Source organism: Poeciliopsis prolifica, unplaced genomic scaffold (genome assembly GCF_027474105.1).
Source record: "Poeciliopsis prolifica strain line A6 unplaced genomic scaffold, Auburn_PproV2 SCAFFOLD012, whole genome shotgun sequence".
Classification (NCBI taxonomy): domain Eukaryota; kingdom Metazoa; phylum Chordata; class Actinopteri; order Cyprinodontiformes; family Poeciliidae; genus Poeciliopsis; species Poeciliopsis prolifica.
This window is the reverse complement of record NW_026562387.1, coordinates 12,438,624-12,465,325: the sequence shown is the minus strand read 5'-3', so window position 1 is coordinate 12,465,325 and position 26,702 is coordinate 12,438,624. Positions and strand designations below refer to the sequence as shown.

The following is a 26,702-nucleotide window of genomic DNA, read 5'->3' as shown; positions in this document are numbered from 1 at the left end:
AAAGGTTGTTTTGAATACCAGAATAATTAGAAAAGTGGAAAAACAGTATATTTTTCCTTCCATTTCACATGTAGGCTAAGCACTACATTTAAGCTTGTAACATCACAAAATGCAAAAACCTTTCAATGTTTTTATACGATGTTTCCAAAGCACTGTAATGCATGATAATTAAGTCGTTGGGTTGATTGGAATAAATTAAACAACCTAGCAGTGGAGTAAACTCCTTCAAAACAACGAAAAGTAAAATTTGACCTTATTTGACTTTCCACGGCTTCCGTACTCTGCGTTTGTTACCAAGGCAGCCAGGAGGAAGCTGCGAAAAAGGGAGCGGACCGTTTTGTGCCTGATTTTTTTTTTATCCTAGCTTCACAAGTTTTCTTTTCGACCCGAACTAGCAATGTCTAATGTTTCGAGACAAAAATGTTTACCGAAATGGGTTTATTGCAGTTTTTGCATTTTTAGCGTGTGACAACATCAAATAGTTTGTTAAACGGCTACGTTGCGTTATTTAAGTGTTTTTTTTTTCGTATTTTAGTCGTATAGAACTACTTTAATATAGTTCTGGTTGGTGGTGTTTTGTCACTTTTTGCTGCTTGTCTCTACTATGTACACACGTTTAGTTTTGTAACTGTAGTGTTGTGGCAATGTAGTGGAGATAACCTCATTCTTGTTTCAGTCTCGGTGTTTTTCACGGCTCCGAAGCAGCTATGTTGATCAGAAAAAAGCTAATATCTTAGATCGTCGACATTATGGGCACCGCATCCTCTTTGGTCAGTCCAGGAGAGGTGATCGAGGATGGATATGGCGGTGAGGGAGGGGAAGCCTGTGAGATACCCGTTGAAGTTAAGCCCAAAGCCCGACTCCTTCGCAGCTCCTTCCGCCGTGGACCTCGAGTCATCGGGGCCAGTTTCAAATCCACGGGCTCCGTGGACCTGGAGTATGCTGCAGAGTACGAGAGACTTCGGAAGGAGTATGAAATCTTTCGCGTCAGCAAAAATAACGAGATCACGTCCATGCAGAAGAAGGAGGCCAAATTGGACGAGGAGAACAAGAGGTTAAGAGCCGAGCTGCAGGTTAGTAAAGAGCTGCATATTGAACTCACTCAGTAACATGCAGTTCTGTCAAAATGTATCTCCCTCCTTACGTATTTGTTTTCTTTGTGCTTCTTAATGTTTTAAGTCATCAGACACAACTTGCGTAAATTATATATAAAAATATATATATTAAGTATTAAACACTTAATATATGTAGAAGTATTTACCCCCTTCACATAGGTCCAGGGTGAATTAAAAACAACAAAAGAAATGATTTATTTTATTAAATAAAAAGTGCATTGTGTGTTTAGGCAAGTCTTTGTTCCATATCAACTTAGTTTTTTTATGCTTTGTGATATTTTATAGTGACAAAAAGCAAAAGAAGAGGAAATCTCTGTTGTAGCAAATAAATGTTCATATAACTGTATTTATAAGAGGGTGGGTGTTTAAACTGTTCTGCTGGGGTTTGACAGGCTCTTCAGAAAACCTACCAGAAGATTCTCAGAGAGAAAGAGGCTGCTCTTGAGACAAAGTACCAAGCTATGGAGAGGGCTGCCACATTTGAGCATGACAGGGACAAAGTAAAACGGCAGTTTAAGGTAAGTATTATTTTTGTACATTTTGTGGCAGCAGTTTTCAAAATTGGTACCAGTAATTTAAACTGGGTATTTACTTAAATTTAGATTTTCCGAGAGACAAAAGAGAAAGAGATACAAGATTTGTTGCGTGCAAAAAGGGATCTGGAGGCCAAATTGCAACAGTTGCTGCCTCAGGGTATCCACATTTTTAACCTGAATGACTCTGACTCAGATGATAATCAAACCACTGTGACTGGTAAGATGCATATATCTACACACACCAGGTCCAGTTTTCTTCTTTTTCTTTCTAGTTGTGTTTAAGTCCACATACTCTTCTTGTATTCTACAGCTGTAGGAACTCAGTGTGAATACTGGTCTGGTGGGGTGCTGGGAAGTGAACCTTCTATGGGTAGCATGATGCAGCTTCAACAGACATTCAGAGGACCGGAGTTTGCACACAGTTTAATAGATGTGGAAGGACCCTTTGCAAATGTCAGCAGAGGTAAGAAAATTATTCCAAAGGCATCATGTAGCAATAGTTAAATTAGTCACTATGGATGGGTGGACTTCCTGTGTAAAGGCTCACCTCTTAGTTTTAAAACTAGACTGGTTCTTTATCTCAATGCGTCATCTGTTTCTAACCTGTTTTCCCAAAACTATCAAATAAAAACAGAATAAATAATAATGTTAGTATATTCCACAATAGTTGCAACTAAATTATGAGTTTGCTATTTCTTTTAACACCATTGATATATCACAGAGAGTTTGTTTAAAAATTGATTAGTTTCTAACATGTAGACTGCATTATTGCCTCGTGTTTCTCTTCCTTCAGATGACTGGGATGCTGCAGTAGCCAGTCTACTTCAAGTGTCACCTCATGTACCCCAGGCCTTGTGGAGTAACACTGTGCGCTGCTACCTAATCTCCACACAAGATACCAAAGCAGAGATGGACATTTTTGTCAAGGTCAGTTTAATTGAAATTTAAAGTCAGTAACTATAATTGTTGTTTTTAGGGGATAGTTTGAGATTTATATCACTTGTATAAAGCACCTTCATAGACATAGCTGTTTGAAAGACATGCATCTGACTTGGTATTTAATGACTGGAGCAGATTTAAAGTACATTTAACTATACTAATGTTCATAACCTGATCACTCTCGTGTCTATCTGAATGAATGAATAGCTTGCTTTCTAAACTAATATCTAATCAAGTTAGTCACAAATCAAACAATATTGCTTCAATGCTGATTAACTAAATCATAACAATAAGTATAAAATGAAAATGATGCTGGCAAACAGAACCCACATACATAATTAAACAGAACGATTGATCACTCCAACCCTCTGGTCTGGATAGGCACATCTTACTGGTTTGGACAATCTATAAAAATGAATTAATTTTGGATTTTCAAATGATAATTTATTTATTTATTTTTTACATAAGAAGAAATGTTAGTAACACATTTTAAACATAACCAAAAAAGGTTATGCACGCCTGATGTTTTGGAGATATTGATCTTGTTATTTGAACTGGTAAGTGCTTTCAATAATAATTTTCTTTTAAATGTCATTTGTTTTATTGACAGAAACACTCTGCAGTGTTACGGAGAATGTGCGAGGGTCTGGGCCATTTCTACCTAAACGTTTACTTTCCAGAGGAGAATGCTGCTTCATACGCTGTGGTGCGGAGGCAGGAGATTGAGCGGAGTTCAATATGTGTGCTTCTTCTCAAATCCACCGTTACAAGGTATTGACTGCACATCCTGTGTGATTAAAAACTTTTCTGTCGTGTGAAAAACATATTTTTTTTAAGGAGAACAGCTGAGTTTGAGTTTTGTGACAGACAATATCTTCAAAATAAAGACATGGAAACGCTCTCAGTACGTTGACATTTATCAAACAGAAATAATTTTTGTATTAATAACTTGCCTAAACAGGAAGTGCTTTGTCTGATTTAAGGTCAGACATGCAGAAAGGGTAAGCTTTTGTTTTCAGAAATAATGGATCTTTATAATTCATTTTTGCAGCTCTGTGGTAGAAGATTGTGAGGAGGCTTTTGTTAAAAACCCAGATGGACATCCACTGGTGCTGTACCTCAGGACTGAAGAGGACAGGGGTTTGAGCGGACCCATTAGGCAGCTGTTGGAAAGGATTAATGCTGCAGACAAGGCTGCCAAAGTCAAGGTGTGGAGATTATACATTAAGAGAATAGAAGGAAAAAAATTATTAATACTATGTCAGATCTGTAGTATCTGATATAGTATTACATAATAAAATTTTTTGCTTTGACCTTACTGTTGTTCGCCAAGAGTTGTTGATAATATTACAACATGTTTATCATTCAGTGTTTATCATCTATCTATTACTAAATATAAAACAAAATTAAGATTCATAGTCTTTCATTTTAAATATTCCCCAGGTGGTGGATCAAAGCAGCTCTGCAGAAGAAGGGGCTAGCTTGATTTATGCTCAGCTAGAGAAAGTCATCAAACAGGTGTACTATTATTCATATGCATTGGTTTGTTTTGTGTCATCACCTTAAGGGTGGTGTATACAGACATAATTTTTGACTGGCTGTCCTCTCTATTATTTTTAAGCACTATATTATATCTTCCTCGTATAGGAATTGTTGGGTTTTGAAGGAGGAGATGATGACTCTAAGGATGTTGCCATAGAGGAGGGCCGTGAGGAAGACCTGGGAGATGTGCTTTGGGATCTGCATGACGAACAGGAGCAGATCGAGTCTTACCAACAGGCTTGCAGCAGCACCACCTCTCAATTAGGTTTCCAAAAGGTACAACATGCATGCATATTCTGTTCTAATCTCTATCATTACCTTCAAAATGCCTTACTTTCTATTCATTAATATCTGTCGCTCTGTGCTGCATGCGCTGCCCTTCTCAGTATATAGATCGTTTAAACGACATGATAGCTGCCCCACCCCCCACCCCTCCTCTGCTGGTATCTGGGGGTCCAGGCTCAGGAAAGTCTCTCTTGCTTTCCAAATGGTGAGATCATTTTTACACAAAAAATACATTTATCAGTTATATTGGCTAAGATCTTTTTAAACCAACTTAAAGATCCATTCTTTCAGTTTGGCTCATTTTTGGTAATTATTTGTGTTCTATTACTTAAGAATTTTAACAAACATTGTCTTTTTTATTATTGTATTGTGTCTTAGTTAGTTTAATTGTCAGTGTGTTTCTGTCTATCTTTTTTAATGCTACCGTTAACACTGCTTTATATAAAAAGTGCTCTTCAAATAAAGTTTGATTGACTGTTTGATTAAGAATTTGATGCAGGATATAATCAATGTGATGGATTATTATGAAGGACATTCTTTTTAGCTTTGTGTGGTTTTCCTGTTAGTCGTGAATTGCTTTTTTTTCTGCAGGATTGAGCTGCAGCAGAAGCAATCCCCCAACACTTTGTTCCTTTATCATTTTGTCGGCCGCCCACTTTCCATAAGCTCTGAGCCAGTTCTCATTATCAAACGCCTCACAGTGAAGGTAAAGAGTGACATGCTTCAACCAAAAACATGTTTTACTTGACAAATCGGAGAATTTGTTTACTGTTAATATCTTGTCACTTAGTTGCTGCAGCACTTTTGGTCCATTTCTGGTTTATCCATGGATCCCAGTAAGATTTTGGAAGAGTTTCCTCGCTGGCTGGAGAGACTATCTGCACGGCACCAAGGAAACATCATCATTATCATTGACTCAGTCGACCAAATAAAGGTATAGCCCTTCTCTAATTTAAACCCAACATATTTTATCTCAGCCTGTATGGTTTAATTCCACATTTCAGGAATCTTTTTTGTCCATTTCAGCAAGCAGAAAGACACATGAAGTGGCTGATCGACCCTCTTCCTGTAAATGTCAGAGTGGTTGTGTCTGTCAATGTAGAGACGTGTCCTCAGGCATGGAGGTAATGACTCTGACTGCAACACTTTGAATTTATTAGTGTGATCCATATAGGTTTAAAACTGAACTCACAGGCCCAGATGTATACGTACACTCTCAAAATATATTTGGGTAAATATCCCTGATTGAGTTGCAGAGAAACTGCATGTTTCTTCTGTAGCCATCAGCAAGGTTCTAGCATCATTCAGGCTGGATAATTGACCACTCTTCTTTTAAGAAATAAGAAATAATGTTTAAATTGGTGAGCATTTGCTAGCATTTCTAAATCTGCACTTTTTGGTTGCATCTGTAAAAGAAAAACTACTTTTTCTCTTTAGATTGTGGCCCACACTTCACTTGGACCCACTTAGTGCCAGAGAAGTTAAGAGTGTAGTCAGTGCAGAGTGTCAAACCACGGATTTCAGGCTCACCAAGGATCAGGTCAGACTGCTTGTTTGAAGTATTTGAGATAGAAAACAAATGCTTGTTTTTGTAAAACCTAGACATTTTGTTGTAGGAGAAAAAGCTGGAAAGGCACTGCCGCTCTGCATCGACATGCAACGCATTATATGTCACACTGTTGGCAAGGATCATCACCAGGTCTGTTGTGTCTTTTTGGTTCGTTATGTGCAGAAAAAAAGGAAAATGAAGAAACTTGTAGATGTTTGATTTTAGATTGATTAGATCTGGATTGACCTTAGGTTCTTTGATCCTATTGGGGTTATATTTTGACAGTTACAGACAATTTCCTTCAAATTCTACTTAATTTTTTTAAAACCGATTGAGAACCGGACAGTAATTCTTAAAACATATCACAATTTTAAATTACCTACTCTTAGTATTTGCGTATAAGTGTATTTCGATGCATTTAGTGTATTTTGTAATGTTTTCTGGGAAACATTTTTAACATTTTCGTATACTATGTTTTTGTCTGACAATTTGTTGTTACATAAAATTTTCTAAGGATAATTCTGTATATTTTGGATTCATAGTTTTCAATCTGGCTGGTCCTTGGAGAAGAGCTTGGAGCAGTGTCTGCAGTGTCAGGACACCTTGTCTCTGTACCGCCTGGCACTTAAATTGATGTTAAAGTTCCTCAACACAGACAGAGAGAGACACATAATGAAAGAGGTGAAATAAAGTCATTTCTGGACTTTGCTGTTATTGCATCAGTAGATAAACAAATACTCACATTAGACTGCATACTTTTTGACGCACTGCAGAAAGATTTGCATATTGTATTTTTTTTTCTCTCCTAGATGCTGTGCCTTGTATTTTCCAGCCACAACGGAGTAAGCGAGTCAGAGGCTTTAGATCTTTTCCCAGAGCTGGAGTGGGCTGCTCTGTCTTCTCTGCTCTACCACCTGAACAGACTCTGCATTGTGACCCTTCGCTGTGGACTCATCAGGTTTCAGCACCTGCAGGTAGGCTCACTGTTAAGAACACACAGAGAAAGAAAATGCAAAATATATACAAGTGCAATATTTTCAAGTGCTGTGATTAAAGAGCAGCTAAATGATAATGTTCTTCTTTGCCAGCCATTTTCTGTCTGGAACCTCAGCATAATTTGGATTCATCCAGTTTACGGCCAGTTCCTTCTCTTTGTAGTGACACCATCTATTTCTGCTTAAAATAATTATTACACTCGCATAGAGGCCAGATTTCTCTATAAGCATTACCTCTGAAACCAAATATTTCCATGCAGAGGGAGGTGGATCATATTTGATTCACTTCATCATCATGTTAGCGCAGAATCGCAGTGAAATAGACATGCTGACACCTGCTGACTCATTGTGGTACTGATTTTTTTAGATAAACTTTTAGATAATCCCAGGATTCCAGGATTTGTTTGTACATTTCCACAAACAATTAACAAATACATCCCAATGAAATAGAATGCCATGAAAAAGTTAATTTATTGTAGAGGTATAGTTTAAAAACTCAAATGCCACACTGTAGCATATTTCCAGAGCTTATTTCTGTCAATTTAATTAAAAATCGAATATTCTGTTTTTCAGGTAGTTTGAATAGTATACAACACCAGACGGAAATGTTATATTATGAACATGTTATCAGAGGACAATTTACAAAGGACAGTATTTAAGCATATTAATGGAAAGTTAAATGGAAGAAAACTCACGATCCCAGTCGGGACAAGGGTGAACAGATAATGGATGGATGGATAAATGGAAGAACAAAAACTGTCCAAACTAATTTTTATTAACTGTATATCAACAGTTTAATGGCAGTCTAATTTCTAATGTGCTTTTATACCTTGTTGTCCAAAACCACTCTGTGATGTTGACTGTTTAACTTTTAAAATTTCAGTCAATCTATATATGTAAGGTCCAGCATTACTATGTTAAAAGACTTAATGTCATTTGTATATTTCTAAAATAGATGTCATTCTAATATTTGTGAGTGAAAGAGTTGTGTTTTTTTATTATTATGATTATCTGTCTGCCTTTCAGGCTTGTGAGGCTGTGAAGCTGGAGTTCCTAGGTGGAGGAAGTGGTTGTGCTTCTTACAGAGAGAAACTAATCCATTACTTCAACCAGCAGCTCAGGTTGTGCAGAATATCCGTCCATCCCTCCAACATTTGCGTCACGTATTGTATGCTTCATTTGGTGAAACTCAAATCACTGTTTGTAAATTTGTAGCCAGGACTGCGTCACATGGCGAGTTGCAGATGAGCTTCCCTGGCTGTTCCAACAGCAGGAGGACAAAACCAAACTTCAGCTCAGTCTTTTGAACCTCTTTGTCTCCCAAAACCTTTACAAGAGGTAAATATTTGTGTTGACTGAAAATGTGTCTAGTTAGGAGACAGTATTCCTCATTCTAAGGTATTGCCTCTTGCTTTTCTTCCCCAGGGGTCATTTCTCTGAGTTGCTGGCTTATTGGCAGTATGTGGGCAAAGACAAAAGCTCCATGGCAACTGAGTACTTTGACTCCCTAAAACGTTACGAGAAGAGCTGTGAAAGCGAGGACAGTATGACAAAGCTTGCAAACCTTTACGAAACTTTAGGTCGGTTTCTCAAAGACCTGGGCCTGCCAAGTCAGGTAGATCTTGTTTGTTTGTTTTGGTCATACTTAGAAATCTATTAACACTTCTGCCTGGCTGATGATGTTTTCTTTTGTTGTTGTTTTTTGTAGGCTGTTGCTCCTTTGCAAAGGTCTCTTGAGATCAGAGAGACAGCCCTGGACCCCGACCATCCCAGTGTTGCACGCTCTCTGCACCAGCTGGCTGGAGTTTATGTCCAGTGGAAGAAGTATGGGAATGCTGAACAGCTGTACAAGCAAGCACTTGAGATAAGCGAGAATGCCTACGGCACTGAGCATGTTGCTGTTGCACAGGAGCTGGAGTCACTCGCCATGCTCTACCAGAAGCAAAACAAGTAAATGTGACTTTTGTGTACTCTCAAACTAAGATGATCATTTAGGATTATTTTTATGAAGACCATTCAGCTTTTCATTACATAATGTAAATTTACATTCAAGACTGGTTATTTCTTGCACTTTAACCATCAGGTATGAACAAGCTGAGAAACTCAGGAAGAGGTCAGTAAGGATTCGGCAAAAGACAGCGCGACAAAAAGGTCAGATGGTGAGGGAATTCTACAGATACTAACATTTGAGAAATTGCAAAAGCACTCGTGTTCCCTCAACTTTAAAATATTTTATTGGGCTTTTGTGTGACAGACCTACAAGTAATGAAGAATTGTGAAGTGGAAGAAAACTGATAACCTGTTTTTAAAAATGTTTTCCACATAGGTCAAAAAGTCTGACTTGTATTTAAATATAGATCCGTTTACTCTAATACACTGAAATAAAATCCACAATAGTCATTAAAACTAATTTAATTAGCAAGTTATTCATAATTGTTAAGTGGAAGAAAAAACTTCAATTGGTTTTCTAAGTGTGGCACAAATAAAAATGATTCTGATGTGGAATGGTATTCAACCCTTCACTGTAATCCCCCTAAATGAGCCTAGTTGTGCTTATTACTTTCAGAAGTCACATAATTAGTTAACAGAGACCACCTGGGTGTATTTTAATATCAGTAAATCTATGTGTTGTGTTAATGCGTCAGAGGTTTATTCGAAAACATTAGAAAGAGAACAGAATCATGAAGGAGTGCAGCAAAGAGGTCTGGGGTAAAGTTGTATTGGTTTCAGAAAATATTCCAACTTTGAACATCTCCCAGTGCATTGATTTTAAAAGCTTGTGTTGCCTCTATCTAACAGTAACTTGATAGGAAAGAAGGAAGACATACAACAGATGTTCCAAGATGGGTGAACTCAATGCAGCCTCAGGGACGACTGTAGCCCTACCAAATCACTTTCCTTAAACGTCACAATTTTACACTACTTTAAGTAGGGCTATCGCACACAATTCCAATGTAACACTTTGATATCTATTGTTATTAAAAAATTATCACTTATGTAGTCCACTACTCAAGTAAATAAGTATCTTACTGACTTAACTGAACGTCTTAAGCCTACTGTATTCATTTTATTAATCCTGTGTCAGTATGGATTCACTTTGTTGAGACGCAGAGCCCTCCAGCTGGAAGAGCTGACCCTGGGGAAAGACTCTGCAGACTGTGCCAAGACGCTCAATGAGCTGGGTGTCCTCTACTACCTCCAAAACAACCTGGAGTAAGACCCACATCAGTTCACCTTCAGCACTGCATAATAAATATCTAGCATGAAGTTCTAACTTGAAGCAGCAACATTTGCCAGTATTCTTTTTTTTTTTTGTTTACCTTTATCCATAAAATTCTTCTTCATTTACCTCTCACCAGTGCTGCCAAGGTGTTCCTGACTCGCTCTCTGGAGATGCGCCAACGTGTGCTCGGTCCAGATCACCCAGACTGCGCGCAGTCTCTCAACAACCTGGCCGCGCTGCACACAGAACGGAGGGAGTACGAAACGGCCGAGGACATGTACGAGAGGGCGCTGGAGATCCGCAGGAAGGCCCTGTCACCGGACCACCCCTCTCTGGCGTACACCGTCAAGCACCTTGCCATGCTCTATAAACGCAGAGTGAGACATAATCAAAACCAAATGTCTAGATACTTTTCTTGTGAACCTCACAATGTTTTATTTCGGTTTTTGGTATTTAATACTTGGATTGATGTTTCCTACAAAGGGCAAGCTGGAGAAGGCTGTTCCACTCTATGAGCTTTCTCTGGAAATCAGGGAAAAAAGTTTTGGTCCCAAACACCCAAGTGTGGCCACAGCACTGGTGAACCTCGCCGTCCTCTACTGCCAACTGGTGAGACTCATCATCAAATACTCTTCCTTGATTTACTGGGCATTTAATGAAAATGTTCATACACAATACAATACAATACACAAACATCAGTGTAGTTTAACTTTTGATTAAACAGACTATTTCAGTTTAATTGCTGTTTGCAATAAAATGCTAATTTTTTTTAAGTCTCACTTCCATTTCTTTTTGCACTTTAAAGTTGTTTTTAGAACCTTCTTAAGATTCAACAGTGCAAAACAGAAATTCTTGTAATTTTTCAACTAAGCTTAAAATTTTGATCAGGAGTATGTGTTGACAGTTGTGTGCATTTGTTATTTTTGTAGTTTCAATTGTTATTATTTTTAGGTTTTATGGCACAGAGCAACCTGCAGGTTTCATTTATTTACACAGAAGAAGCACAATGAAGCCTTGCCACTTTATGAGCGAGCGCTGAAAGTCTATGAAGATAGTTTGGGCCGCTCACATCCACGGGTCGGAGAAACCCTGAAGAACCTGGCTGTTCTAAGGTACCAAAAATACGATTGTTTATCCTTTTTCTTTCCTTTGCATTACTTACATTCTTTCTTACTTCTCTTGTTTTTAACTTGTCTTCTAATGTAGTTATGAGGAAGGTGACTTTGAGAAGGCTGCAGAACTTTACAAGCGTGCGATGGAGATTAAAGAAGCAGAGCCGTCGTTGGTGTGTGGCAACGCTCCGTCACATCATTCCTCCAGCGGAGACACTTTCAGTCTGAAGACGCCTGCTCCTCAACCACATGCTGCGAGGTGACTCTGTTCACTGCTATCACTGCAGGATGGTTTGCTATAGAACAGCTACAACTGAAAATCCCAGTCTTTATCAAAAAGGGAATCATTCATTGTGATATATACTTTATGAAGGCACAAGCAGAAAGCTTTGTGGAGGAAGAAGCATAGCACAGAACAATATGTTCAAAAACGGTACGCTGAAGAATCTTTTTTCCAAATGAACTTCTGAAAAATTCAGGATAAAGGAAAAGGCAGTTTACTGTTTGGCTTTTTCACATTTGCTTTGTGCACATTTAATCCAAAGCAGAATGAGCAACTATGAACAGCTGTGAATGGCCTAAATGTCCAGTATTCCAGGAGACTGTTGGTGTATTTCAGATAATCTTTCTCTGCTCTAACTGTACACCTTTATTCACTTTTAATCTGGGCAAGTTTTCTCTGAATATTTTGTGTCACAACAACACTAAAATAAAGAAAAACTGTTCTCATTTGTGTCGTAATGTCTGTGAAACCCTCAGAAACTTTAAGTATTTTCAAAAATGTTGTATTTAAAGCTAACCTCAGCAGACTTCACTATTTTTGCCTTTAAGTACCCTGAAAATGTGCCAGTTAATACTCTTCTGGATTTCCATTGATAATTTTCATGCACTTGCAGTTTTTACTATAGTAAGGCATGAATAACACCAACATCCAAGTAAAACAGGATTTTATTCTCATGTTTAAACTCACCTCCCTCTAATAAACTGAATCATGAGATCTCAAGCTCTTACATTGTAATGTTTACATATTTCAAAGCTGTCAATTTTTTTTAACCAAACTAAATTTTTTAGTGACAATTGTTTAAATATTGTAATTTATGTTACAGCACTTGTAATGTCTACCTAACCCTGGAACAAGCAAGCACAGTTCAAAACAAGATTTTAGTATGTGTAAGAAATGTTCTCATGCCAACATCATGATTTTTATGCAAAAATAAAACAGATAAACTGTTAGCTTTAATGACAATAAAAAGACATACTTAAAAAAAAAACGTTTGTGCCTCTTACATTTCTCTCTCAAAATGATGTGCAGTCAAAGGTTTGTCTTATATAAAATGTACAATGTTATTTTTTATTTCATATTTTCATGTTAAGTGGATCTCAAAAGTGTTCATACCCAAGTTTGGCATATGTGACAAAAAAGGGGGACCATCATCATTTTAATGCTTCTACATTCAAGAAGATAATTTTATGATCACACGAGTTGTTTTGGACATGTTACACTAAACATGGAAGTTTTCAAATCATTTATCAAGTTTTTGTTCTTTACATCAAAAATGTCTGACAATTTAACTTGGGTCTGTGCAGCTTCTATATCCACTCTAGTCATGTCATAATATAGAAATCTACTGAAAAATAAATGAATCAACCAACATTTTAGAGATTAAATTGAATTTAATAAATACTTTATTGAGACAGTGTTCAGTAAGTAGCAGAAAGACATGATTGAAACGTTTTAAGGATTCAGAGTAAAATTGTAATGAACAGATTAAAGAGCAACTGCTTTTTAATTTGGGGTGTTAGTCATTTTTGTGAGAATCTGATGTCATTCCAAGTGATACTATGTGTGCATGCAACCAGTATCATGCACTATATATCTTTCACTTTCAGTTTATTTTTTTACATTTGGACTTTGGGATGAGAATGTTAAAAAAAAGAGTACAGACTAAAAAAAAAAAGAAAGAAAAACTTAAATGTTCTGCAGAAAAGAGTCTTCAGATCACTGTCTACAACTTTCTCATCTGAGCCATTAAATCTTCTAAGCTCACTTCAGTCTCCTCCACGGTGTCTCCACTGACCTTTTCCTGGTACAAACACAACAGGACATGATTGTCAAAATTATTTACAGGTAAATGCAAAGACGTACAGAAATTGTCTTTATTTTCCACCATTATTGAATTTAACCAGCTCCTACAGTTGTTGGAAAGTTAAAGGTAACTCACCCCAGCTGGAATGGTGTATGCCACAGTAATGCCATCTGGCAGGTCAGGCACAGCCCCTGAAGCAGCCTGTAACTCAGCATCGGTCACTTCAGACACCAGTTCGATACCTGCACAACCAAGATGGGTGTGTTTATTGTAGCTTAGAAAGAGCAAGCACAGCAATTAGAACGAGAAGAACCAGAGCTTCTGCTGACCCCATTCGTTGTCTTCATGTATGATCTCTTCCTCTTCCTGCTCCACAGCTTCCACCTTGGGCCGCTCTGCTTCTTTCTTCTGAAGACAAAACACCACACAGGTAGAAAACTGTAAACTTTCTGATTGGTAAAGCAACTAGCAGAAGAATTCATATCCTCACATTTTCTTCAGATGCAATCGTAGAATTTAAAGTAGTTTATCAGGATTTTAGACGATAGGACAACACAATATAGTGTATAAGTGTGAGGAAGAAGAGTTGATGCTTTTCAAACAAAAAATCATCACCACAGCACAATGCAACAACTATGTACCATTTTATGTTGGTTTAGAACATCTCCCCCCCCAAATTTTTTTTATTTAATTTGCTGCAAAATGAGAAAATGCAGAAATGTTTAGGCAGTGTGAATATCATTATAAGGCATCAGTAAAAGCGCGAAGCAGAAGTTCTTGAGAATCTTGAGTCAAGTGTGCTAACCTTGAATTCCTCTTGTTGCCGTCTGCAGTGACGGTCATTGCACTGTGGGTTGGCTTTCATGGCCATGGTCGGAAAAAAGTCCTGCATGGCGTTGTATCCGAGGTAATAGCTGACCGTACCAAACTTTAGGAGATATCTGAAGAACAAAACATCAAATTTCCGTTAATCCTTAAAGTCTGCAAGGTTCTGTATTTGTAAAACCACTATGTGTTTCATGCCAGGCAGAAAGTTGACCACGTACTTGAGGACATTTTGCACCAGGAGGCCTGCAACCACACCCATAGTCGTTGGCAAGCTGGCGGCACACACACCCTCCCGCTTTAGGGTTTTCTCATCGATGTTAGCAGCTACTACCAATGGAGGGGCACACTAAGCGGATAAAATCCACATAGTCTTGATGAAAAGAACAATATTAATGACATACAGAAGCATTTGCTCCTGCCCCTGCCTACGTACAGCAAAGCAAGCCGTCTCTCCAGGAATTATGAGCTGGATGTGTCCTGACACAGCGTTTTCACTCACGCCGGACTCCATCCAGATCTGACCCAGTTCGTTACAGGCCTGAAATAAAAACACAGAGATATTACAATGTGAAAGGATCACCCTGTTGACCCTCTTTCTTCTCACAATGAGGTGCTTACTGTATTGATGGCCATCCTGGCCTCAAAATTATCCACACAGCTCAGAACCAAATCCACTGGTTTTCCTTCTTCTAACCCTCCCTGACTAAAAAAGACAAAAAGATTTATATTTACAAACAAGCCTTCATACGTACTAATCTGTCAAGTAGGGAAACCAACCTGATGCGATCCATGAAATGTGTGAAATTGTCCAGTGTTGTGATGTTGTAATTATGGGTTTCAAATCCCACATCTGGATTAATATTTCTGTTGCGGGAGAAATAATGAAGGCTGATAAAGGTAGGAGAAACAGGGAATGGGGGACGGTGTCCCTCTGCTGACAAGATGTTACCTGAGTGTGTGTTCTGCTGCCTCCACCTTACTCAGCCCTGCTTGGTGAGGCTGGAAGAATAGTCTGTTCATGTTGGCCAGCTCTACTTTGTCATAGTCAAAGAGCAGCAGCTGCAAGGCCAATAATGAAACAGCATGAAGGCTTTGAACACGTGGCAAGAAAATGGAGAGGTATCCAACACAAAGGTAAAAATGAGAAGGTTTTATTACCTTACCGATGCCACATCTAGTGAGCATTTCAGCTGTCACGCTGCCGACGCCTCCGACACCAACTACAGCTACTGAAAATGTCCGGATTTTCTGTCAACAGAATCCCAAACAGCTGTTCAACAACCCAACTGGCAGAATGTAAAGTAAACAAAATCCAGTCCAGTTCAGTCACAATAAGCAAGCATATTACATATTGTGATTGTAGTATGCTTGATGTATCATTAATGATAATCCTACAGATATGTAAAGCTAAGCATGTGAGGACATATGAACATCAGTTCTGTTCCTTTGTTTTCTTCATGTTTATCTTCAGCAAAAACACATATGAAAGGGAAGAGGAGCAGCCAACTATAGAGAACGTTTTCTATGAAATGTCCTACCTCATAATCATCCACGATGCCCATTCTTTTTAGAGCCATAAGGCGGCTGAAGCAGAAACACAGCAGAGATTAGTTTGTGGTCCATGGGAATCCATTCAAGGAGGCGGTGAGTCACAAGGCGTCGCCTCTTGTTACTTTTTACTCTTTCACAAATATAAATAAAACTATGAAGAAAAAAAACGGTCAAACTTAAATGGAGAAGTCACCTGTACGGGTTGGAGTCCACTACCTCGGCGCTCATCTTGTCAATTTTGGGTCTATTGTGAGCATCCTCCGCGGCACACTGCCTTTGCTTACACTTTATCAGTTCATTTTCCAGCTCTCTCACCCGCAGCTTCAGCTCCTCCACCGTCGCCATTGATCCTGCTCAAGAACGGCGCTACGCTGTGGGTTTATGAGCCAAAGCAGAGGGAACGAAAACACGCTTAAAACCAAACCAGAGCAGAGAGAAGTCCACGTCTTCTTTTCTTGAATCAGCTGTCAGGATGTGTGCGTCCTTGAACAGCGTCCGTGTGGAAAGTGACGACACGGACCTTCAACTGTTCCGGCATCCGTGGAGATTTTCGACGAATTGTCCTAAGTATTATCAAAATATTGCTTGCACAAGTCAGTATATTAGTTACATTATTATAAGCCATTTTGTGAAAATTAGGTCGAGTAGATTTTTTCTCAGGTAAAAAAAAAAAAATGCCATCACTGAAGTTGGCGTGTGATTGATAGCTTCCGCCCTCCCCCTCTCTATTTTTTTTTTTTTTTTTTTTTTTTTTTTTGTATTTTGAACATGCAGTCCAAGTTTTACATTCGTAAAACTTGGACTGCAGTTTTCTGTAATGAAAACATCTATGATGAAGGAAAACAAGACATATTGCTCTGAAACCATTTTCAAGAGGGTCCCTGCTCTATAATATTACTGAACGACTTTCTGCAATACAGGAATATAAAAAGAATGTAAACATATAATTTGTAAAAAAAAAAATCTAATTGAAAACACTAAAGAAATGTTCAGTGCTATGGTTGCAGCTACTTTAGATAGGTTTGAACATAAAAAAATTGCCACAATAAGAAGAAAAACTTGAAAGAAATATTCTTCACTACTTAGATCTTCATGTAAGACTTGAAGGCGCTAAAATTGCCTTCATTTTTCATAAACAAAGTTAATTCTTCACAAATCCCAAACAATGTGGCGCACAACCTTTGCAGTAGACTCAACGCCGAAAAAGAAACCAACTTCAGCCCTGTGAAAGGTATGTGCAGTCCGCTCGGCTCAACAGTGTCAGGCAATAATTAACTCGGAAGACCTGACCTGAGACATGGAAGACCAACCGACATCTGTGCGAGAACAACATAAGTTCAATGTTGGCCACCTTCAAAGATACCTGTATGAGAAGTCACTGGTGTCTAAGAACGACACTCTGACCGTGAGGCAGTACAGGTAAAAAAAACTCAATCTCAGCGGTCTGCTTTCTCTTTCCCATTCACTAATGATAAGAATGCTAACGCAATGGCTTATCTTTGCAGCGCTGGCCAGTCTAACCCAACCTTCTTGATTGAGACACCTTCAGCTAATTATGTTCTCAGGAAGAAGCCCCCCGGCGCGCTGCTGCCGGGGGCGCACAAGGTCAGCTTTACTTATGGGCTGTCAATCACTTGCGCAACAATGTTCCAAGACTTTTAATCATAATATTGCACGTTAATTTGCTAACTTTCTAGATGCAGTTGTGTCTCTTTACAGCAGAGGGCAGCAATACATCCCTAATTCAATTTGTAGATTATTACTGGAACAATGAGGAAAATCTTTTATTGCTTCGATTTAACGTTATAATGTTATATAATATGCGTTAATGACAATGCCTCATGCAATATGTGTACAGTTGGTTAATTTTTTTAACGTGAAATAATAGTTTTTCTACTTTTGTGCACAGATGTATTCTCTCTCTCTCTATCTATATATCTCTATCTATATATATATATATATATATATATATATATATATATATATATATATATATATATATATATATATATATATATATATATATATATTTTTTATATAGAAATGTGTATTTTCACAATATTTAGAAGTGACAGTGCTTACATAGAACAGCATTGCAAAAATTACATTTAATTGTTTTTGTCTTGGTATATCTCATGGAGTTAGCAATGATGATATATAATGGATGATATTCAGCTGTTTGATAGCCATCAGCTTATTGGTGAAGAGTGTAATAATAATTACACTTGTTAAAATCTTTATCTGGTGCGTCAACACCCAAAATTCACCTTTATTGTTTGAACAACCCAAATTTGGCCTTGGCGCTCAGAGAGTATCCCATGTTGCATTCAGTGGTGCTCACCTGTGTCTGGACATCCTACAGGTGGACAGAGAGTACCGGGTGCAGGCGGCTCTCTACTCTGCTGGTTTTCCCGTTCCTCAGCCGCTTTTGTTCTGCAATGATGCTGAAGTAATGGGAACAGAGTTCTATTTGATGGAACATGTAAAGGTAAGCATTGTACAACAACATATGCATTTATTTGATCTGTTTTACACCCTTTCATACGTTTTTTTCTTCTATTTTATAACTATGCACAGTTTTGTGTTGGAGACTTTAATTCACTAAAATACATGAAAATTTATGGTTGTAACATGATGGAAAGGTTCACAAAGTTCAAGGAGTGTGAATACTTTTGCTGCAATGTACGCTACATATTACACAATAACATACCCATTCAATTTGTGTTTAATCTGTTGTTGTTGTTTTTTTGTATGTTTTATCATGAGCAGGGCCGCATTTTCAGGGATTTTCAGCTCCCTGGAATGAGCCCAGCTCAAAGAACGTCCATATATACAGCTGCAATGGAAAACCTGGCAAAGCTGCATTCACTGGATTTACCATCACTAAAGCTTGAAGGGTTCGGGAGAGGCCCGGGATACTGCAAGAGACAAGTTAGCTAAACACTTTGCACTTAGTAAGCTTCCTTAAATCTGTATATATGTAATCAGATTTGTAATGTAAAAAATTGTTGCTTAATTTTTCAAGGTGTCTACATGGACGAAGCAGTACACTGCATCCGCCCATAGAGACATTCCTGCTATGAATGAGCTCTGTGACTGGTTGATGAGAAACGTACCAGATAAAGATGATGAGGTCACACTCGTCCATGGAGACTACCGACTTGACAACTTGATATTCCACCCAACTGAGGCAAGACTTTCTAGAAGGTCGTTATGACCACGGAATGCATTTTTCACCAATTACCTCATGGGTTGTCCTTTTTATGATCAGACTAAGGTGATGGCTTTGTTAGACTGGGAGCTGTCCACTACTGGGAACCCTATAGCTGACCTGGCCTTTTTTATCGTGCCTCTCTACTGCCCCACTGATCTGAACATTAAACGCTTTATATTCAACTACGAAGAAGTAGAAGGTAATGCAAAATTAAATGTTGGTCGTGATTATAATAATTTGCACATTGTTAAAAAAAAAAGTGTGTGTGTGATTATATATATATATATATATATATATATATATATATATATATATATATATATATATATATATATATATATATATATATATATATATATATATATATATATATATACACTTTTCTCTGTGCAGGTATCCCATCGGCTAGTGACCTGATCTCCATTTACTGCCGGTGTCGGGGAATCCCATCTTCTTCCTTGCCTACGCTGAACTTCTACTTGGCTCTGTCTCTGTTTAAAGCGGCTGCAATTTCTCAGGTTTTCCATCACATCCAGCTGTGCAAACACACTTGCCCTTGTGATATGACTAAACCATATCAGTGTATGTTATATGGCCACAAATTTCAATGTGTGTTATTAGTGTAAGAAAAATAAAGAATGAGAAAGGATGAATGACTTTTCAAATTCTCAGAAAACAAAATCTTAAAAGCATGTTTTTCTTTTTTATTCTGCTTTGCTGAATCAATACTACGTGGTACCACTTCACTCTAGATAAAGTTGCAAGGTCTTTTGGGATCTTAGTAGAAACTGAAACTTGTTGCCCATTCTTCTTTGCAAAATAGCTTATTGCCAAACATGAGTGAAACGTTGCCTATGCTCTTGATATGGTGTCTGGTGACACGTATTCAGTTACTTTTCAACAAACTCCCAGAAAATTGTCGACTTTGACATGGAAGTCTGCTGGCACAGAGGTAGATGTGTTGTATTAAGCGTTAAAATAACACCATAAAAGCCCACATGCGAAATAATTTATATTTATGTCCTTGGCAACTACCAGGGCATGGAGAAGTAAATGCACGGTTTACAAGCCTCAACAGGTGTAGCAGTTTCAAAAGGTAGAACGTTTTAAGACGGTTGTCCAGACACATAATGGTAGGAAAATCTGATGAGGTAGCACAGATCGTCACTACACTGTCGATCTTTATCATTTATCCCCCTTTTTGCAGCTTTGCAACGCATTGCATTTGTTTATCATATGGCTATAAACTGCAATGGCAGTATAGGTTAATATTAACCTACTTTTTTTCTTTTCTTTCATCAATCTTACATAATATTCTCTCGACAACAAGCATTAGCTTCTACCCAAATGGCCAAATATATTACACATATGCATCACCTGGTTATGTGACACTTGAAATATAAAATCATACCACATATTGCATCCACGCCAGTCCTTGAGTTACACCCACTTAAATTGTAATGACAGTTGTGAGTCTTTCACTTCAAATGATTATTTTTTTCTGTTTTATTGCAGGGGGTCTATGCTCGTTACCTGCTGGGTAACGCCAGCGCACCCGATGCAGTTCAATTCGGCCAGCATGTCGAGCCTTTGGCTAAAGTCGCATTGCAGTTAGCCAAAAGGTTAGTTCCACCAATGAAATGAAAAATGCACAGAAATCCACTTATTTTAAAAGTTATAATTTAATGTGAGCCCTGCGACGGACTGGCGACATGTTCAAGGTGACCCCACCTCTCGCTCGTTGTCTGCTGGAGATAAACACCAGCACCGCTTGCAATCCAACTTGCAATAAGCGTCCAAGATAATGAATGCATGGATGACTTTAATGTGAACACACCAGTATAATTACAGCCCACCATGGCTGACATCAAAAGGCACATTACCAGAATTTGTTGTTTTTGTAGGTAAGAATACTAATTGAATCCACGAGCTGACTGATCTTAAGCAAGCAGGAATTGGAGCTTGCCAAGTGCATCCTGCCAACCTTTCACATATTTCCGATGTGTTTCCTGCCAGTCCACTTGCAGGTCCAACAAAAGACAGGCTGTTCCCTCAGACTGCCAGAGGCCAGGCTGTTCTCCAGCAGGTTAAAGACTTCATGCAGCAGTATGTGCTTCCTGCTCAGCAGGTCAGTGCCAAGCGCTTCAACTAGGACAGGGGGCATTTTATTTGTTCAGACAGACGCTTAATTTGACGTGGGAAGATTTGACAGACGAATTCATCCATGCCACATGGATTAGTTAATTAAATGGAGAAAACCATAAGTCTGTTGATAGTTTGCTTTTTAATTGCACACAGAGCCCTTGTTGTTCACTGAACATCAAAGAATTTCTACTTACTTGGCTTTCTCGTAAAAGAACTGGGAACCCCAAAACCAACAAATTACAGTTTAAGACTTGAGCAAGTTAACCTTTTGTATTGCATGAGAAGGCTTTTCACTGATGAGGAAAAAATCAGGATGGGATTATTTTTTTCTCATAATGCAATTGTTTATTTCCTCAGGAAGTTGCAGAATACTACACAAAACATTCCCAGTCTCCTCTGAGGTGGCAAGCTCCAAAAATAATAGAGGATCTAAAGGTAGGCTGGAATAATGTACCAACTTTGATTAATTTTGAATTTCAGTCCTTTTTCACCAGGACTTTGTCATGGACTCAGCCTTGGGTCATTCTTTCCATTTAACAGATTTGTAATAAATGTTGTTCTGTGAGTTCAGGAGAAAGCCAAGCAGGCCGGGCTGTGGAACCTGTTCCTGCCGGCGGTCAGTGGACTCACTCAGTTGGATTATGCCTACATTGCAGAAGAAACGGGCCGCTGCCTCTTCGCTCCCGAAGTGTTCAACTGCCAAGCTCCCGGTAAAAAAAAAACAAAGCAGCTAAATAATGTCATAGCATGAGGTGTTTTTGAGATATGGGGCTCATAAATATCACAATCAATTCGCAATTAATTAATTAATTTTTTTCTGAGGTAATGAGTAGTGAGTAGTACAAGAATAAGAGACTTCATAAAATTCACATACACTTTGTATGTGAACATGAACAAATAGTAAAAAGTGCTGTGCATTTATGGTGACTATGTGCTGTGTGAAGTATTTGTGTAGTCTAAGTGCAGCAGTGGTGCAAGAATTCATAGTTGGGCTGTGAGCTACATTCCTGAATTGACAGGAATGTGGGTTGTGAAAGAGGGGGGAGACATGTGGCAAAGGTCAACCGGCCTGGACTCGAACCATGACCATGACGGCCGTGTCCAGGACAGCAGCCTCCACAAACAGGAGGCAAACAGGAGTGCCTATGCACTATGCATAGGCATAGTGCCTATACACTATGCATGTGCCACTGCCACAGGCGTAGGCCAACAGACATGTGGCAAAGATCAACAGGCCTGGACTCGAACCATGACCATGACGGCCGTGTCCAGGACAGCAGCCTCCACAAACGGCTCTCACACTCTATGCACTGTGCCCACAGACATGTTATTCACTTACACCCTTTGTGGCCTCTTTGTCAGAAAGTCCATAATCCACAGAACTAAGCTGTTTTTTAGATTAATTGAAGGGAGCTTTTCTGCCAAGATGTGAGGCTGCCTAGTATTGAATCGAGGGAAACAAAATCAGCAAGACGAAACCTGGCTGTTGTGTTGGGAGTTCTCAAATATTTTTGTGTCATCAACTCCTCTTTAAGCCTGATATGTGAGCTGGGAACTGGGAGTTTTTCTCATCCTCTCCAGAGCAAAGATGGAAGTTTTTCTCATCCTCTCCAGAGCCTGTATATTAACACAACCACAGCACCTGTCTTTGGCATCCCATTACTTCTCCCACAACAGGGATAAAATCCACCATAATTTGCATAACATAGATCATTTTGTTTTGTAGGGCAAAACATCCATTTTGGTCTTACCTAATCCTGAGCACCTGCTTCCATGTGTTTCCTCTCCATGGCTTATAGTAAACTACAAATGGAACTTTCTTCTTCCTGCCACAAGGCCAGATTTGTGAACTGCAACACTAATATTTACAGAATCCCCCACCAGACCTGTGGATCTCCTCCAGACTCCATGGGTCTCTTGGCTGCTTCTCTCATGAATGTTACTCTTTGACTGACTTGTTTTTGTGGAGAGCCATGTTTTGGTAGGTTTCCAGTTATGCTAACCTACCAAGACATAGGAATAATTTTATTTCAGTCTCTTGGCTTAGTTTATTAAGAAATATTCCTGATTAAAGAACTCCAACAGAATGGGTGTGTAGAACAAGCTTGTATAGAAATTCCACTAATGATGTTTTTCCACAGACACAGGAAACATGGAGGTGCTCCATATGTTTGGCACCGAGGAGCAGAAGAAGAAATGGCTGGAGCCTCTACTGAGCGGAGAAATCCGCTCCTGCTTCTGTATGACAGGTATCGACATGATCAAGTATTTATCGACAACCATGCTGAAACAAAAAAGAAATAGCCTTGAAATATATATTTTTTTCTTTTATTGCAAAATTTAACCTAATAAAAATGTAGAAAACTTTTAAATTTAGTTCATTTATGCAGTGGGGAAAAATCTGAGGTTAAGAAATAATTTATTCTAATTTGAACTCACTTTATTAACACTTTATTAATGATATGCTTTTAAAGTGAAGTAAAATGAAAAGCTACAATTTAAACATACAGTCTAAGTTATTCAGTATTGAGTTAAATTTGATTAGGTTTCTAAATATTTTTTTGCAAATGCAGTCAATCTGAGGGATGGAGAAACATGAAGAGTACATTTTCCATTAGAGTGTCTTGATCTTTTTGTTTTTTGTGGCTTTGACCATCTGTTAACAGTAAAAGTCGAACCTTCTGGGATTAATCATCAACACTAAAGCTTCTCCTCGGTTTATGTGGTTTTTTGCAGCAACAGTTTCCACTGCCTGAATATTTAGACTCAGCCACCGTTTATTTCCATCAATGGAAACTGGGAGGTTTATTTTAGTGCTCCCTGTTTTACTGGCTAATTGTTGAAATCAAAATTCTCCAAATTTGATCTAGAGGTACATAAAATAGATTCACAATTCATGGTAGATATTTAGAACAGAGGGACTGACAGTAAAAATGTAAGTATTTAGAAATTGGTTTGCATTTTAAACTCGTGGACATAATATTCCCAGAAGACTTTATCTCTTTGTCTTTGGACCCAACCTCTCTCCTGACATCTTTAAACACAGTTCCAGATCTGTCCCAGCAATCGTCTTCTCCTTGTTCCTGGCCTTTCCCCAAACGTTAGAGGTTAAGTCACACACTTTTGATCTTGGTCGTGAAGATTTCAAATGTAACATAACAGTAGAGAATCAAGTGTTTGGGTAGGTCACTGTGTGTGCAGTGACCTATTCAAACTTTCCTCTAAATGGAAACCAAAGAGTTTATGAACTGCTCTTTGTGTTTTGATTCAGGAATTTTTCCTTTTCATCCTGAAGGATCACACTTCAGTTATTTTCCCCTTCTTTTCATTTCTCTCTTGCAAACTCATTCACTCACTGTTCTTCACTTTTTGTCACTTTGCAGCCATAAATGTAAATGTATATTAAGATTTTATGTGATACATCATCAGAAGAATAAATTATGCAAATAAAAATCTAAAAAGTTAAATTTTTATTTAGTTTGCTAATAAGAATCTATGAGTCCAAGCAAACCCTTCTTTGTTTGGATGCTTTGAAGTAAAATCCACCTGAATATAATCTAATCTCGACGTAAATCCAGGTGTTTTGTGAAAACCTTCAAGGTTTGTTAGAGAACAAACAACATTGTGAAAACTGACGCACGCAGTGTTGTTTCCAGTCTTTGAACATCTTATAGAGCACCGTTCCTGTTAGGATTATAGCTGCAGTTACCATGAATAACACATAATGGAGTTTATGGCTCAAACATGAAAAATCTGAAAGGCTTTGAGGGATCTGAATAACCCGTTCTTTGTAAAGCAAGGCATGAACACGAATGTTCACAGCTCAACTCATAAAGAGAGTGAAAGTTGAAACTTCTGATCTACTCCTAGAAAATCCTTCCGCTTCTTTCCACTGGATTCGTGTGAACGGTTGTGGTCTGCAGTGAGGTTAGACTACTCTTGGCTACTACAAGCACTGTAAATCTCCCGTTTCAAAACATCACCTGCCAGTAGCAACAAATACTGAATGATTTCTATCCATGTACTTCCCACGCTGCCTGGAAATGACGACATGCCACTGCGAGAGGTGATTAGAGAGAATGTGAACATCCCTGTGGTTTTTCTAAACACAATTGTTTTTTTTTTGTTTGTTTTTTTGTTGTTGTTTGTTTATTTATTTTCTTATGGGGGGAAGTTAACAGTTATTTCTTTTACCAGATGATGTGGGAACATGAATCCCTCTTTTGCTGGACAATCGTTTACATTTTGGAGTTGAGCATTCTGTTTTATTTATATTAATTACTGACTGTGGCCTGTGCTGGAATCTGAGCTTAAAACAAAGACACGGGAAAATTCTGGAAGTCTCATTGACTCATTTTCTCCTAAACTCTTACCACCAGAGCCTGACGTTGCTTCCAGCGACGCAGCAAACATGGAGTGCAGACTTCACAGAGACAAAAACACCTACATCATAAACGGCAAAAAGTGGTGGAGCAGTGGTGAGTACGTCAAATGTTATTTGATCCTCTATAAAAGGTTTCTATCCCGTTAGGGAATCAAAATGCACTCAGAGCAGATTTAAACTTAATAAACACAGAACAAGTAGTTTTATTTGGAATAACAGAGCTCGTTTAAGAGCGTTTTATAAATGGAACAGACTCATAAAACAAGAGAACGATTTTGGAAGTATAAACCTGAAAATTTTATTGTCCACCCGAAGGTTTGTCTCTCAGAGAGAACAAGCTGTTGATGTAAACAAGATGCTATCCATGCTTTTTAAGCAGAGCCTTAAAGAGATGCATATGAGCTCAAAGTGCTTTCATATGAACAATAAAACTGTACAGATGACTCATGCAATGCCTATTATATAACATAACTACTTTTTTTAATGAGCTCAGAAGTGTCGAATGTGTGTTTTTGGGGTTTTTTTTTTGTGAAAAATAGGCTTTTAGTTTGCTAGAAGATAAACATGGTAAAAGGTCAGCTTTGTGAAGAATCTCTCCATGTGAATCCAGGAAAATAAGTGTTACCTCTTATGTGAGTCATCCAAAAGCTGTGACGTTGGTTAAAAGAAAACAGAAGGCAACACGTTTAATCAGTAAATGTTGAAAGGCTCAAAAGCACTGCCTCCATTAAATTTGTCATTTCATTTTTATTCGTATGATTATTTTTTCACCAGTTGGTTTTTAATTGGCTTTAAAAAACAAAATTGTAAATATTTCCTGAATTAAAAAAGTCCTCAACAGGATGATGTCACACAAGGCAAAACCCAACTATTCATTTGAGAACATTTTCTTAAGGGGGGAATTGTTTTCGTAAAACAAAGTAAAATACATTTAGCAGCACCTGTAACATTTAAACCTAAAGTATTTTTATAATACCGACCTTAACACACTCCAGCAGGCTTTAATCTTCTTCCCAACCTAAGCCAGGTGCAGCAACTTTCACATATTGTGACAGCTGTGGTAAATAAAGGCCTGATGATGCAATAAAAACTTGTTTTTATTGCATCAGCAGAAACCCAGCACAAAACAAGAGAAAAATATAACCCTTAAATTAATAATGTGTTTATCACAGAGGGAAAGAAATCCCATGTTAAATA

General features: G+C 38.2%; 2 protein-coding genes across 3 annotated transcripts in view; one reads left to right on the top strand and one right to left on the bottom strand.

Moving 5' to 3' along the window:
* Positions 1-310: 310 nt before the first annotated feature.
* The window catches only part of LOC129364501 (nephrocystin-3-like), a 41,356-nt gene continuing 14,964 nt past the window's right edge, over positions 311-26,702 (top strand). The window contains exons 1-39 of one of the 2 annotated variants that reach the window (XM_055037148.1): positions 311-1,073; positions 1,508-1,633; positions 1,718-1,868; positions 1,962-2,114; positions 2,445-2,578; positions 3,201-3,361; positions 3,642-3,798; positions 4,034-4,108; positions 4,238-4,408; positions 4,519-4,622; positions 5,009-5,123; positions 5,208-5,351; positions 5,444-5,541; positions 5,855-5,957; positions 6,034-6,116; positions 6,509-6,647; positions 6,776-6,940; positions 7,988-8,082; positions 8,177-8,299; positions 8,387-8,576; positions 8,670-8,911; positions 9,045-9,120; positions 10,047-10,174; positions 10,321-10,561; positions 10,668-10,793; positions 11,181-11,296; positions 11,391-11,555; positions 17,268-17,367; positions 18,125-18,250; positions 18,532-18,693; positions 18,788-18,952; positions 19,034-19,175; positions 19,370-19,494; positions 20,492-20,598; positions 20,993-21,104; positions 21,479-21,556; positions 21,693-21,831; positions 23,263-23,370; positions 25,501-25,599. In XM_055037148.1, coding sequence (XP_054893123.1) covers positions 750-1,073; positions 1,508-1,633; positions 1,718-1,868; positions 1,962-2,114; positions 2,445-2,578; positions 3,201-3,361; positions 3,642-3,798; positions 4,034-4,108; positions 4,238-4,408; positions 4,519-4,622; positions 5,009-5,123; positions 5,208-5,351; positions 5,444-5,541; positions 5,855-5,957; positions 6,034-6,116; positions 6,509-6,647; positions 6,776-6,940; positions 7,988-8,082; positions 8,177-8,299; positions 8,387-8,576; positions 8,670-8,911; positions 9,045-9,120; positions 10,047-10,174; positions 10,321-10,561; positions 10,668-10,793; positions 11,181-11,296; positions 11,391-11,555; positions 17,268-17,367; positions 18,125-18,250; positions 18,532-18,693; positions 18,788-18,952; positions 19,034-19,175; positions 19,370-19,494; positions 20,492-20,598; positions 20,993-21,104; positions 21,479-21,556; positions 21,693-21,831; positions 23,263-23,370; positions 25,501-25,599 — 5,368 coding nt within the window. In that variant the 5' untranslated portion in view covers positions 311-749. Of the gene's footprint in view, positions 1,074-1,507; positions 1,634-1,717; positions 1,869-1,961; positions 2,115-2,444; positions 2,579-3,200; positions 3,362-3,641; positions 3,799-4,033; positions 4,109-4,237; positions 4,409-4,518; positions 4,623-5,008; positions 5,124-5,207; positions 5,352-5,443; positions 5,542-5,854; positions 5,958-6,033; positions 6,117-6,508; positions 6,648-6,775; positions 6,941-7,987; positions 8,083-8,176; positions 8,300-8,386; positions 8,577-8,669; positions 8,912-9,044; positions 9,121-10,046; positions 10,175-10,320; positions 10,562-10,667; positions 10,794-11,180; positions 11,297-11,390; positions 11,556-16,849; positions 17,182-17,267; positions 17,368-18,124; positions 18,251-18,531; positions 18,694-18,787; positions 18,953-19,033; positions 19,176-19,369; positions 19,495-20,491; positions 20,599-20,992; positions 21,105-21,478; positions 21,557-21,692; positions 21,832-23,262; positions 23,371-25,500; positions 25,600-26,702 lie in introns of those variants that run through there. The other variant, XM_055037147.1, reaches the window with a different exon arrangement.
* On the bottom strand, positions 12,965-16,396 carry uba5 (ubiquitin-like modifier activating enzyme 5). Its single transcript, XM_055037149.1, has 12 exons — positions 15,956-16,396; positions 15,750-15,795; positions 15,370-15,459; positions 15,161-15,270; positions 14,989-15,075; positions 14,830-14,914; positions 14,645-14,749; positions 14,430-14,557; positions 14,189-14,324; positions 13,713-13,791; positions 13,519-13,625; positions 12,965-13,380 (listed from the first exon to the last, which is right to left on the bottom strand). Exons 1-12 carry the CDS (start codon positions 16,105-16,107, stop codon positions 13,303-13,305), a joined length of 1,203 nt encoding a protein of 400 aa, XP_054893124.1. The 5' UTR covers positions 16,108-16,396; the 3' UTR covers positions 12,965-13,302.

Excerpts from the sequence above, each read along its gene's own strand:
- uba5 (XM_055037149.1), bottom strand. The coding sequence starts at position 16,107 with ATGGCGACGGTGGAGGAGCTGAAGCTGCGGGTGAGAGAGCTGGAAAAT. Across the intron at positions 14,915-14,988 it reads CATTTCATGGATCGCATCAG|TCAGGGAGGGTTAGAAGAAG; the intron begins GTTGGTTTCCCT and ends TGTCTTTTTTAG. Across the intron at positions 13,792-14,188 it reads GGCAACAAGAGGAATTCAAG|AAGAAAGAAGCAGAGCGGCC; the intron begins GTTAGCACACTT and ends TTTTGTCTTCAG.